This window comes from Filicampus tigris, chromosome 8, assembly GCF_054856515.1.
Source record: "Filicampus tigris isolate MCC_2025a chromosome 8, RoL_Ftig_1.0, whole genome shotgun sequence".
In the NCBI taxonomy this organism is placed as follows: domain Eukaryota; kingdom Metazoa; phylum Chordata; class Actinopteri; order Syngnathiformes; family Syngnathidae; genus Filicampus; species Filicampus tigris.
This window is the reverse complement of record NC_141224.1, coordinates 13,714,582-13,726,897: the sequence shown is the minus strand read 5'-3', so window position 1 is coordinate 13,726,897 and position 12,316 is coordinate 13,714,582. Positions and strand designations below refer to the sequence as shown.

General features: G+C 42.1%; 3 protein-coding genes across 7 annotated transcripts in view; 1 reads left to right on the top strand and 2 right to left on the bottom strand.

Annotated features, from left to right (window-relative positions):
* Positions 1–39: 39 nt before the first annotated feature.
* On the bottom strand, positions 40–7,528 carry smg9 (SMG9 nonsense mediated mRNA decay factor). The gene is made up of 13 exons (XM_086039322.1): positions 7,097–7,528; positions 6,940–7,014; positions 6,074–6,308; positions 5,901–5,998; positions 5,712–5,824; positions 3,754–3,865; positions 3,115–3,210; positions 2,930–3,015; positions 1,847–1,953; positions 1,651–1,758; positions 1,355–1,480; positions 1,122–1,269; positions 40–633 (listed from the first exon to the last, which is right to left on the bottom strand). The coding sequence occupies exons 1-13, from the start codon at positions 7,232–7,234 to the stop codon at positions 555–557; spliced, it is 1,521 nt and encodes a 506-aa protein (XP_085895448.1). The 5' UTR covers positions 7,235–7,528; the 3' UTR covers positions 40–554.
* A 253-nt stretch (positions 7,529–7,781) lies between these two features.
* On the top strand, positions 7,782–10,503 carry LOC147143816 (uncharacterized). The gene is given in 3 exon segments (XM_086039321.1): positions 7,782–8,129; positions 8,851–10,445; positions 10,447–10,503. Coding segments are annotated over 2 exon segments (1,611 nt in total). The 5' UTR covers positions 7,782–8,129; positions 8,851–8,868; the 3' UTR covers positions 10,481–10,503.
* Positions 10,504–10,585: 82 nt separating this feature from the next.
* The window catches only part of kcnn4 (potassium intermediate/small conductance calcium-activated channel, subfamily N, member 4), a 29,741-nt gene continuing 28,010 nt past the window's right edge, over positions 10,586–12,316 (bottom strand). For all 5 annotated transcript variants that reach the window (XM_086039320.1, XM_086039317.1, XM_086039319.1 and 2 more), the window contains one exon: positions 10,586–12,315. In XM_086039320.1, coding sequence (XP_085895446.1) covers positions 12,312–12,315 — 4 coding nt within the window. In that variant the 3' untranslated portion in view covers positions 10,586–12,311. The remainder of the gene's footprint in view (position 12,316) is intronic.

Below are 12,316 nucleotides of genomic sequence, written 5' to 3'. Positions count from 1 at the left end.
CCTTCTTGATTATTTTAATCACCCAAAAAATTCTACCTCTTGATTTAAAATTCAATTTATTGGGTTTTACGTTCAATCTTATGTACGGCACTTTATTACAGCTGCGGGTTTTTTTCAGCATAATTTGAGGTAAATTGCGCTGAGTTAAATTTCATTCAAAAATCACATTCATGAAAGGCTTTTCGTTTGGTATCACAAAAGCCTTGCACCTGCAGTTCAACCACAACAGTGCAGTCAAACTGACCCACAGCTCAATAACGGACGATTCATCATGTGCAGGCATGTCCGCACAACTGCTTTTCTCTCTTTCCCACCACTGCGACACAGGGCGCAGCTCCCACTGCTGAACTGCACAGATTTGCGTGGGAAAGAAGAAGGTACAGTACTGGTAACCTAACAAGGAGCTCCAAACGGTCCATGTTCCCAGGTGATGTCATCCATAGCCAGCGGCAGCCTATCCTGTTTTGTTTTTTTTGCCTCAACGGATGCAAACTTTTCCAATCCATGTGTATCCCATTTCTGGAGCCTTCTGGAAAAGCATGAGGACTACGATTCTAGCCCAGCAAGCGGCTGTATTCAGAGAGGGCGGAGGATTTTTTGACACCATCCCAGATTCGAGCAGCATAGTGAAACCTGTAGAAATGGAAAGAAAAACATTCATCTCACAACATTATGTTGACAAATAAATAGCTCACATAAGTTTGAGGGAAAAATGTACCCACAAGTGACTCTCAAGAACAACCCAGGTAAAAACGTTAAACTCTAAGCCTCTCAGTCGAGATGTATCAATTCAACACTCAACTCTCAATTCAATACTTAATTGACACTAATAATCATCGGCATCTTAAGGCATTACAGAATGAGCACACAAATACAAATTTGTCCCATTTGTCAAATTGAGTATTCCTAGCAAATTGCTTTGGTTTAAAAATGCATCTCACAATTCTAATAAAAATGTTGGAATGTCATTATTTTTGGTGTAAAGATTTGCCTGTGCTTAAAATAGTATTTTCTGTCATCTAAAAAAAATAGGGTAGTGTTTTTTTCAATATTAAACTGTAAGGGTATAGATGCAAACACCCCGCAAAATTCCCACATGACATGCAGCAGTGTTTCCACACCAGTTCTTCTCAGTGAGGATGGTGTGTGACAGCTGACAGCGAGGCATGGCCAGTATTTGGCTGCGCAGCTTGGAGACCATGGTGGAGAAGGAAGGGTGTCCCTTGTAACCCGGGAGCAACGAGAAGAGGGGATACGTCATAGTGGACCCTGAACAATATACACCGGTGAGTTTAACACATGGAAAGTTGCGTTTTAAAGTTGACAAAGACTTTCCATTCTCATTTTATCTGACCTGCTTTAGTGAGCTTATCCTCGCCGTCAATTTCCTGCATGGGCAGCAGGAACATGTTGACTTCCGTTGTCATATAGTTCTGGCCCAGGCCAGGGAAAATATTGCAGTCCAGCATGGACAGAGAACCTAAATACATCATTGAGTTTTGAGGTGTCATTTGATTGGTAATCAAATCTCATACTGCGGAAATCTTATGTTGAATGGTTGTACAATTCATCTCTCCAACCGTTTTTTTTTTTTTTTCAGACAATGTTTCTCCTGGCGTGGCACAGTAATATGAAAAAAGAAGAACATACCTTTGTATTTGAGGTGAGAGTGGGCCATTAATTTGTCCACCACCATATGCATGTCCTTCAGATTCCTTGGGCAGAAGTCCTCACGCCTGCTCTTATTCTGGAGGAACACTGGAAGCAGGAGAGTAGCCATTTTTTTTTTAAATAAATTAAAAGTCGTACAAAAATGTGGATGGACGAGTGAGTGACCAAGTCCCACCTATATGTGGATAATACTCTGCGCCATCCTCACTGCCAGACGAGCCTGTGCTGTCGTGGCTTGCAGACGGTGTGGAAGGTTTCAGCATTTCGGCCGTTTGAAGGAACCTAACAAAACAAAATCAACACTATATGGTTATATTTTTAGCAGTGGTGGAAAATCAGGGCCAACAAGGCCGTCCCTGCTGGCAAAAACACTATCAGAAGCACTGACCTACAGTTGTAACCAAAATTTGTTCCATGAAATTGAATTAATTTATTAACATTCTATTCATTTGGTGCCATTGCTCGTGGCTGTACTGCTTCTGTGGATGTATCATCTTTTGCACCAATCAGATTGTCTCCATCTGATCAAAATTAAGAATCAGTATTGCTAGACAAAGTAACTTAAACTTTATTAGCGATCGGACTGTTTCTTTAACTGATCACATGTCAAATTCGGCTGAGACAATGACATCAGCATTTGTATGTCCTCTGATTGGTTGGTCGGAGTGAGCTAAACTCAACTAGCAAAACACGACTGCAGCGATCAGGCACACATGAATCCATTTAATAATCACCATCTCCGGTTAAGTATGATGTATTTTACTTGAATGTGTGATGTTATTAGAGAAATGTTGATTTTGAATTGCTCCAGATGATTTACGTGGAACAGTTGCAAGCCGTTATATAGCGTTTTTGCATAGTATTGATTTCACCTTTTTGATAATTGCCACATGATTGTGGTAGTCATTATTGATCTGCGGATTAAGTCAGTCCTCACTAAAGACGAGGTATTACTCCATGGCCCTGCTTGTTATTGTACAAGGTAAATAACCTATAGCACCAGTCTGATGGGTGCATTGCATTTTGTTCCCAACAAGCCTGGATTTGTCCACGTGTGTATTCCTTTAGACCAACTGCAAGAACAACATTACTGAGCTTATGAAAGAGCAGAAGACAAATATCCTCTCACGATACAAGAAGAAATGCCCAACATTCCTGGAGGAGGACCGGGTAGGTTTTGAGTTATTGTCTCCCTGTGTCACTATGCACTTTGTTTTCATTTTAAACACACAGAGGTCCCGGATAAACAAGTACACACCTGTAGAGGTTTAAGTCAGTGAACCAGTCTTGAACCACAATGACCACATGGCACACAGTAAACAGGAAGGAGGCAATCTGAAGAGACTGTACAAAGGTTAGAGGGAGGAAGTTCTCTTGTTAATTCAGAATTGCCTCATTGTCTCCAGGTACGGATAATATTTTTAGCGTAGGGTGGCCTCTCACCTGCATCTCCACATATGTGTAAGGCAGATTGTATTCCGGGGGCAACTTGCGATCGTTGTTGATGAGGTGGTCTAGAATAGAGGGGCTGAGCATTGGCTGGGGAAACAAAACGCTCTTTTTCAATGCCTGTCAAACCAAAACGGCTAACAGGTAGACGTCAATAATTAGAGAAAAATTGAACGCACACGCAACGTCAGCCGTGTTCACGCCACCTCCCACCTCCTGTGAGAGATACCGGAATTTATTTGTTTTTAATTAAAAGCTGTAATATTCTGTGTAAGACTGGGTGATTAATCAATTATATTGATTAATTTGAGTTTGTTGCTCAGGGCTCTTTTATTTTATATTATTCAAACAGATTTTTTTATGTAGCTTCCTAGTTGTGAGAAAAACAAATCTGAGATTCTATTTCACTGCCATATCACCCAGCAGTGGCCAATTTCTTTTTACACTTGAAATGACATTTATTGAAATTGTTAAAAGTCATGACATTTTATTGCCTAAACCCCTCTGTCTGCTTAATATTTGCTACACTTTGGTCGCATCAAAGGTTGAGTAGTTAGGTTGTTTTATTATAGAGCTGCTAACTTCTTTTCACACTCCCAAGTTCCACTGTACTTCCATTACTTTGTTTCCCACCTGGGTGTCCAAGAAGATGATCCTCTCCTGCGTGATGAAGAAGTCAATTCCTGTGCTCTGGTTTCCACCTCGCTCCTTCATCTCTTGAGTCTGCGCTCTGAATACGTAACCTCTGTGCACACCAATAATCTGGTTATTCCCAAACAGGCATGTTCTATAAGCTTCACATCCACTCAAAACAAAAATCAAGAGGGTGTAAATCCTGAAAAATTCTTCCAGGCATTTTCTATAGCCCTTGTCCTCATTACTGGATCCCAGCTGACTTTGGGCTACAGGCGGCGTACACCACGGACAGTTCGGCAGTCAAATGTAGGAAACAACAAATGACCACTCGCACTCACACCTTAGAACAATATAGGTCTTCATTTAAACAAAATACGAAGCATATTTTTGGAATGTCAGACGAAGCTAAAGTAAACTCCCCAAAATAAAGAGTGTTCCTTAAGTTTGGACACATGGGCACATGTGAATCTTGCAAAGTGCATCATCAAAGCATCACAAAGTTTGGAAATCATATGTGATGAACAAAATGTTGTTGAAAGTATGCATTTTGATCCATGCATCCCGACTTTAGGGACACACTGTGCAAATGATTGCAAATATTTGATTAAGGCAAATGTGCATGTTGTAAATGTGTTTTGTTTTGTTTTTAACCGCAAAATACATTGCCAACATCTCTCCTTCTCTCTTAAATTTGAAGGGTCACTGAAGGCGGCTGTGTGGGAAAATGTTTAATTCAGTGGTGATATGATGAGGGCATTGTGCCAAGTGTTCAATTTGAAACCTTGCGCCACCGTTCTCCCCTGGGAATCTATGACTTGTCTGACTGGATTCTTCTGTATACATTTACAGAAATCTACACCCAGTAGCACACGTAGGTTTCAAATGTCGCACAAACAAAAACCTAAAAAAAGAGCTCTTGGTCTGCAATAGACAAGAGCGGGTTGCTTTAACCACAACACCCTCATGTGTTGACAGAGTGCACCATCATTCCAAAAGCGTCACAGAGAATTAGAGAAACTAAGAGTTAAGTTTTCTGACATTTTTCATCAAAATACACAAATGATTATTATTGCACACTTTACATTCACCCCCCCATAAAAAAACCCAAAAACATTAGTTCTGTCTCAAATGCAAATGCAAAAGTACAGCTTCATACAAACTCACCCTTTTTTGAGAACGGATCCAGCATTATTTGTTGAAAAACTAGCCTATTCGCCGTTTTTGTAGTTTCTGAAATGACCTATGACACAAGATTCCCCCAAAACCCTGGCTAGTAGCCTTGAGATTCCTCAGGATGGCGCCAAAGGGGGGGGGGGGGCGCTTGCCGGGCACATGTATGCTGAAAATTTTGTGCACATCTGGATTAAAAACGGGACTTTTATTTTCTTCACCGTTAAGATATCATGGAATAGACCCTGCATTCCCGCAGAACATAAATGAGAGGATCTTGTCTGTCTAATGCTTTCCTGCTACATCATTTTCCACAAAAAAGAAAGGAGTTCATCATTTTTCCTAGAACACTGTTGTTTTTTTAATTGCCGTTTGAAATGTAAGTGAAGCATTCACCGAGTCCCAGAATAAAAAAAAAATGGTACTGCTGCGTCACATTACATGCCTCACGATGTACTCGTCTTATTTAATTGCGCCTGTTGTTTATGTTGCTTTGTGTTGTGTTTTGATGGCAGGATTTGATGCCACTGTTTGTCTTGAGTTTTAAAATAAAGGCCATTTATTGACATCAACTGTCTCATTTTTTGTCAGATTGCACACTGCTGATTGCAGCTCACCCCAGCGTATATTGATTTTGTTTTGCTTTTCTTTACAGCCCAAACTTGATATGATCAGCACTACACTTGGGTGTTATTCTAGTTGAAAAACTATTTACTATAAACTAATGATGCAAACACCGGACTCTATCAACAAACAAATAACATACATATTGTACTCTTTGTTACCTTTGGTCTTCTTCAGGGGTGTTGGCTGATAGTAGAGACATGACAGTCGATTTCCCAGTTCCCTGCAGGCCAATGACTCCCACCACCAGCATATCAGTTTGGTCCCGCAGGTACTGCAAAAAATATTACAACATATAAGCTCCTGAATGTTTAGGCATGGAAGGAAAATGTATGCACTGATCATTTCACCTCCATGGCACTGTCACACCAGTTCATTTGCTCATCCACCAGCTTGATGCTGTGCTTCATCTTCTCTGGCGGGATGAGTTTAGACTGGCCAACCAAGGCTGCAATCAGGTCAGTATATTTTGAATTTGCTTATTTTCTCTGCGCTTTTCAGACTGAAATCAATGATAACCCACGGTCCACAGCGCTGCTTGTAGCAGAAGCACTCATTCCTCGGTTATGGATCTGGTAGACGGGCTGGGTGGGTCGTTGGCCTTCCCTCTCCACTTTAGAGGGCCCGGGACCGGAAGACTGAGGTGTCGCTTCTGGAGGAGTTGCCGGTTTCGCGGTGTCGTCCCGAGCCTTCATGAGCATGATCGGCTTGTCAAGAACTGGAGCTGCGCTGGCAGATGTACTCTGTAATGGCTTGGCCTTCAAAAGTGCCAAAAAAGTAAACAATTTAGTGAAGAGACGAAAGATACGTGTATTTCTAGAAATGACCATTTCAAACTCTATATTGTTTGACATATGACATTTTGAGGTTATAAATGTCAAGAAACTAACTAATTTGTGCAGTCGTCACAAGAAGGACTGCTAAATTAGTACTAGCGGTCTTAGATTTGATTATTTTATATTTATGGCATAGCTGTGTTTTTCCAAACAATTATTTAGTGTAATCGTGACATTTACAAGCCTCATTTTTATTCATTCACTGATTGATTTGTCATGGCAAACATTATTACAAGGAATTTAGACCAGCAAAACACGTCTTTTGCAATCTACATATATCAATACATTTAATAGTGAAGTTAATTGTGCCTTCTGCCATCTATTGAAAGAGTGATTCATTGTTCTGCCTGTCACTATACGTCACGAGTATAAATAGGTGAACAAAGATACATTTTTTGTAGGCATCAACAATCATTTTTGGACTACTTAAGCCTAATTGGATCATCTCCCGCAGCAACCAATTGACCTAACACAGCAAAGTGGTTGGCAATTATTGATACCAGAGGCTAATGTACTTGTGATAAAGGGGTTCATTTGTGAATAACTAGAATACCCTCTCCCCGGGGGGCTTCGCCAAAATGATGGGGGTCTTCTGAATCAGAGGACCTTGAGGTTCCTCACTCCCGTCCTGAAAACAATGACAACCAAAATGAATCACACGTTACAGTTAAAGCAGGAAATAAGAGGACGTCCGGTGTTACCCTTCGTACCCGGGGTTGGTATTCTCGATCCCGACTGGGACCGGACAGGTTCTGGCCTGGAGGTCCAATTTCCCGGTCGCCACGACGTCGCCTTCTCCTACGCCCCGGTCCATACATGCCAGGCTGACTGTGGCCCGATTCTGACATGTTTGCCACACACTTAACGGTAATCAATAATTACATACAACAAGCACTTATCGTAATATCCAATCTTCCAGACAGCCTGCTTGCGCCACCTGATTTACCCAGAAGCAAGATCAAGAGAACTTTCTGTGTCCCCAAAACGTATCTACTATAACATCACATAACGATGTCTCGGAGGAAATATTTTATGGTAACAAAAACACCGCCAGTCAACAAACACCAACCACGCTAAAGTGCTACTGGTGAGTTTGACATCTCTTACGCGTTTACCGTTTTGTGCATTCTATTAGTTTACATAAAGAATCTCCACCCGCTTGATATTCTCCGGTTTTACACATCAAACGCACATGTCTCTCATAAATGTGAACGTTGTGAAACATAGTAGAACATGAGTAGTTCCGATATAATTGCTCATATTAACGTGTTTAACTTGAACGACACATTATATGAACAATAGGAAGATAATATTTTTTTTTCTTGAAATTTTTTATGGTTGTATTTGTTTTAATAACGTCACATAAACACATCTACCTCGTTTATTTGTGAACTGTACCACCGCGGTGTATTGTGGGAACAGGAAACGACATCGTTACTCTTCCGGTTTGAAGGGTGCCGTCCATCGTCAACATCGCAGTGTTTTAAATCAGGTTCTCTCCTGATTTCTCAATCTAGACAGGCGGCCAGTTCGAGGAAGAGTCTTGGTGGTTCGGACCGCTTCCATGTACGGATGCTGGAGGCCACTGTGGTCATTGGAGCCTTCAAAGCAGCAGAAATTTTCCCCAGATGTGTGCCTCCAGAGTGTCTTGTCTCGGAGGTCTACAGACAATTCCTTTGACTTCATGCTTGGTTTGTGTTCTGAGTCTGACATGCACTGTCACCTGTGGGACCTTATAGAGAGGTGTGTACCTTTCCAAATCATGTCCAATCAACTTTCTATTTGGCTGTTAACGCCTCCACAATGGATTTGAATGGGCTTCAACTGCAGACTTCCCTCTTTATTCAAGGCTATTTTCAGATAAGTTTGAATATACGCTTCCCATGCTTTTAAGGTCCAAAATTTGTGGGACAAATTGATCATAAATAATCTTTTCACTTGTTAATGAAAATGCTTTGCAGTCAATTACAGCCTGAAGTCTTGAAAGTATAGACATCACCAGATGCTGAATTCTTCCAAGCATCTACTGCAACTGTCTTCAGTTCCTAACTGTTTCTGCGGGCTTTGCCCTTCAGTTTTATCTGCAGCAAGTGAAATGCATGCTCGGTTGTCTTTAGGTCAGGTGATTGACTTGACCATTGCATAACATTCCACCTCTTTGCCTTAAAAAACTCTGGTTGCTTTGCATTATGCTTCGTGTCACTGTCCATTTGCATTGTGACGAGCTGACCAATGAGTTCTTGAAGCAATTGGCTGAATATGAACATACAATACTGCCCAAAACACGGAACAATTTATCCTGCTGCTTTTGGTCAGCGGTCACATCATCTATAAAAAGGTACCATTTTACCATTTCCATCGGCAACTTTATTAGGAATTCCAAATTGGTGTTCGACAGCAAGTGTTTCGACTGTAGTGTCTTTCATGACAGTGGAAAAATGTTAACGTGATGCTTTGCTTTCAGATTATTCATGGGTCGCTTATGTCTGAGGATTCGAGCGGTGATGAATGTGATGAGGTCACACAGGCGCAGGAGGATTCCGGTCAGCGGCAAGAGAAAAGCTGGAAGTGCGGCAAATGTTTCCGCAGAATGAGCCGCTTGATGTCCCACTACACCAGCCATAACGTCACAGCCACTTGCCACATCTGCAACATCACCTTCCAACGCGTGTCGTTGCTCTCCTCACACTTGACCAATGAACACTGTCCGCCGGTGTGCTGGAAGTGCTCTCAGTCTTTTAGCAACGCGTGGGCGCTTAACAAACATGTGGAAGAACATTGCTCGGGCTCAGCGGACCAAAGGAGTGACCTAGCGGACATGGAGCTGCCATCAAGCCCGGAGATGTCTGGAAACAGCGTGGACAACGAACTGGGAAGACCCCTGGACTCTGATGACATCAGCACGGATGAGTCAGCAAGCAGCGCGTCTGAGGGCGACAGTGACTTTGACTTCAAAGCAGCTCAAAGTGATCTCAGTGACACAGAATCAGATAGGGACGCAAACTCGAGCTCGAAGGAGTCAGCTGATTTTGCAGACCATCCCAGTCGAGGCAAGCCCGCCCTCCCTGCGAACAAGGGCTCCATCTGCAAAGAGTGTGGCCGAGGCCCCTTCAGGTCCGTTAAGCTGCACCTGCGCCACTGCACCAGCCTCTTGGGCAAATCGTTTCAGTGCTTGAGCTGCATGATGTTCTTTCCTAACGAGGCGGCTCTCAAGGAGCACCGCACCGTTTTGTACTCCTGTGACGTCTGCGGCCAGGTGTTCAGTAAATGGGACCCGCAGCATCAGCACCAGCCTCCCAACCGAGGTCGCTTGCGCTTGATCTGCTTCTGCTCCGAATCCATGCCCAAAACGTGTGCCGTTTGCAAGTCCTTCTTTGTCAATGAAAAGTTATTGTTTGCCCATGTCACCCAAGTTCACACATCGGTGGTTAGAACCAAGTTTTGCATCATTAACAAACCATCGGGCGCGACTGACGATAAGGTGTCTACAAATGTGGCCGCAAAGAGTACTCCGAAGCCCAAGCAGGTCATTAACGGACATCTCCCTACGGACCATACGTATTCATTTTCTGCGGCGGTCGAGACAAACCAACCTGACCCAGCATGCCCAGCACCACCACCCGCCATTCTGGCCTTGTTTGAGAACCAAAGCCAGAAGTTGGCCTCGACAAAGCCCACGAACTCCAGCCGGTGCTCCAGGGCGCCGCGCACCTGCCGACAATGCGGCGCCATCCTTCGGCAGCCCTACCTTGCCATTAGCCACCGCTACCTCCACCGGGGCAGCCGCTCGCATCGGTGCCAGTGCGGCCGGGCCTTTAAGCACCGGTTGCACCTCCTGCGGCACTGCGTGCAGCACGCCGAGGCCAAGAGTTACATCTGCGTCAACTGCGGCAACACCTTTACCGGAGCTAGACTCTTAGCCGAGCACCTGAGGGGAAAAACATGGAAAAAGGAAAAATGCCGAGGAAAGTGCAGGATGCCCCTTGCATGTAGCTGTGGACATTTCTTCTATAGGGCATCTGCCTATATTTGGCATCAGATTAAAAACAATGTGAAAACCTGAATTGAAAACATCTGTAAATGACAATCACTAATACAAAAGTATGATAACCAGAAAGGACGTCTTACACATTATTTCAGTAACACTGTTCATTACCATCCGTATTAGTGATGAAACCCATGTCAACATCCCACACAGGTTTTACTTCCAAGCATGTCCTGGACAGTTTTAATGACGTGCAAATTACAATTTATTTAGACAACAGCAGAATACAAGAAATGTCACTTACTTCAGCAATAGGCCTACATGAAAGAAAAAATCCAGTTTATCCTCCCCTTAGTGATAGTTTGTCCAGTTGTGCAAGGTTTTCTCACAAAGTGCTTCCTTTCCAATGAGGTATGTGTCTTTGGATTGATAGTTTGAATGGAAGATGTACAGTGAACCCCCGCTATTGGCGGGAAATAGGAACCAAGCCTTGCATGAATAGAAAAAATATGCATGTAATTGACACCCTCGCAAAAAGGGGTTGTTATGGATTTTAGATGTCACATGATAGGAGCAAAGAATGTTAATTAATCTATTGATAACTTAATAAATTATCAAATTAATCAATAACTGTTTTGAGAATGGATTAATTGTTAAAGGATCTTGTTTAACGTCAAAATATCCAAATAACCTGAATCTCAGCCTCAGTAGTAAATATTCGCAGATTTCTGTAGTCCTCCAATAATAAGCTTTGTGTTTAATCACAATAATATATTTGCAAACATCTGCTTTTACTTTAGACAACAATTTTTACCTATTTTCTGACGTTACGGACCATAATCACAAGCAATTTCTTGTGCATTTTCTGCACTTGACAATTTTTAATGTCCTGCTTTTTATTTATTTTTTTGGGGGGGGGGGATAAAAAAAAAATCAAATAATTGAAAAATATTGACAGGTAAATTTATTATTAAAAATAAACGTTAGGTATAGCTCTAAAAACTTTCAAACAGGTTGAAAAGCAATGCCATGCTTCTAGCATGTAGCACCTTTGGGCAAACTTTGATTAAGCTGCCAGACTCAGAAGAGTTGAGGAATAAACTGCTTCAATTTATTTTTAGAGAAACTACGAAGCATTTTGGAACCGGAATTGTGCTACGTTTCAAGGAGGATTGCTTCAATATAAGCTTTCACAAGCTAAAAATACAGTCTCATTTTCACTTAATTACAACACAAAAACAGCAACTTGCCGAAAGTTTCAGTGAAAAATAAGATGGATTCCGAAGAAATAAGTGAATTTGAGAATGTAGATAGCGAAAATGCAGGGATTCACTGTATGTCAAATATCGGTGGTTCAATTTCCCAAATGTATGATAATTCACTCCATGTCCGCAAGGTGGAGCAGTTGGGCCACTGAGAAGCTCCCATCTTGCACTCTGTTGTCAATGTTCCCACACAAACCAGATCTGCACCCCATAATCACCGTCTTATATTTGAGATGAACATGCCAAAATTTTAAACAATTTAAAATAAAGGTGTCTTCGAATGCAACCCTGGATTTTTTGTTATGCTGTTTAAACATTTTGACTTCTGCAAAGCTTTCATGAAATTGAATACTAACACAAATTAGTTCAAAAATAAATAAGGCACTGATCAGTCCAATAAAAAGCCTTTCAATAATGGTGTATAATAATAATAATAATAATACAGAGCAAGTCTTGAAGCTTGACAGTGTAGATTCAAAAGCTCTCAATGAGTTCTTCCACAGTCGTTGTTGGTGAATGATGCCCCGAACTGGGCCTGAAGATGACCTCTTAGAAGTTTGTGCCACCCCTCCAAAATTTTGGAAGCATGTAAAAGTAGCTCTGCACAGGCGATGATCATCGCCTCCCTTTTGTAGGCATTGTCGGATGAAAAGTTAAGTGCAGGCAGTGGCCGTGTCACC

Excerpts from the sequence above, each read along its gene's own strand:
- smg9 (XM_086039322.1), bottom strand. The coding sequence starts at position 7,234 with ATGTCAGAATCGGGCCACAGTCAGCCTGGCATGTATGGACCGGGGCGT. Across the intron at positions 3,016-3,114 it reads ACACATATGTGGAGATGCAG|TCTCTTCAGATTGCCTCCTT; the intron begins GTGAGAGGCCAC and ends ACCTTTGTACAG. Across the intron at positions 1,954-2,929 it reads ACTGACTTAAACCTCTACAG|GTTCCTTCAAACGGCCGAAA; the intron begins GTGTGTACTTGT and ends TTGTTTTGTTAG.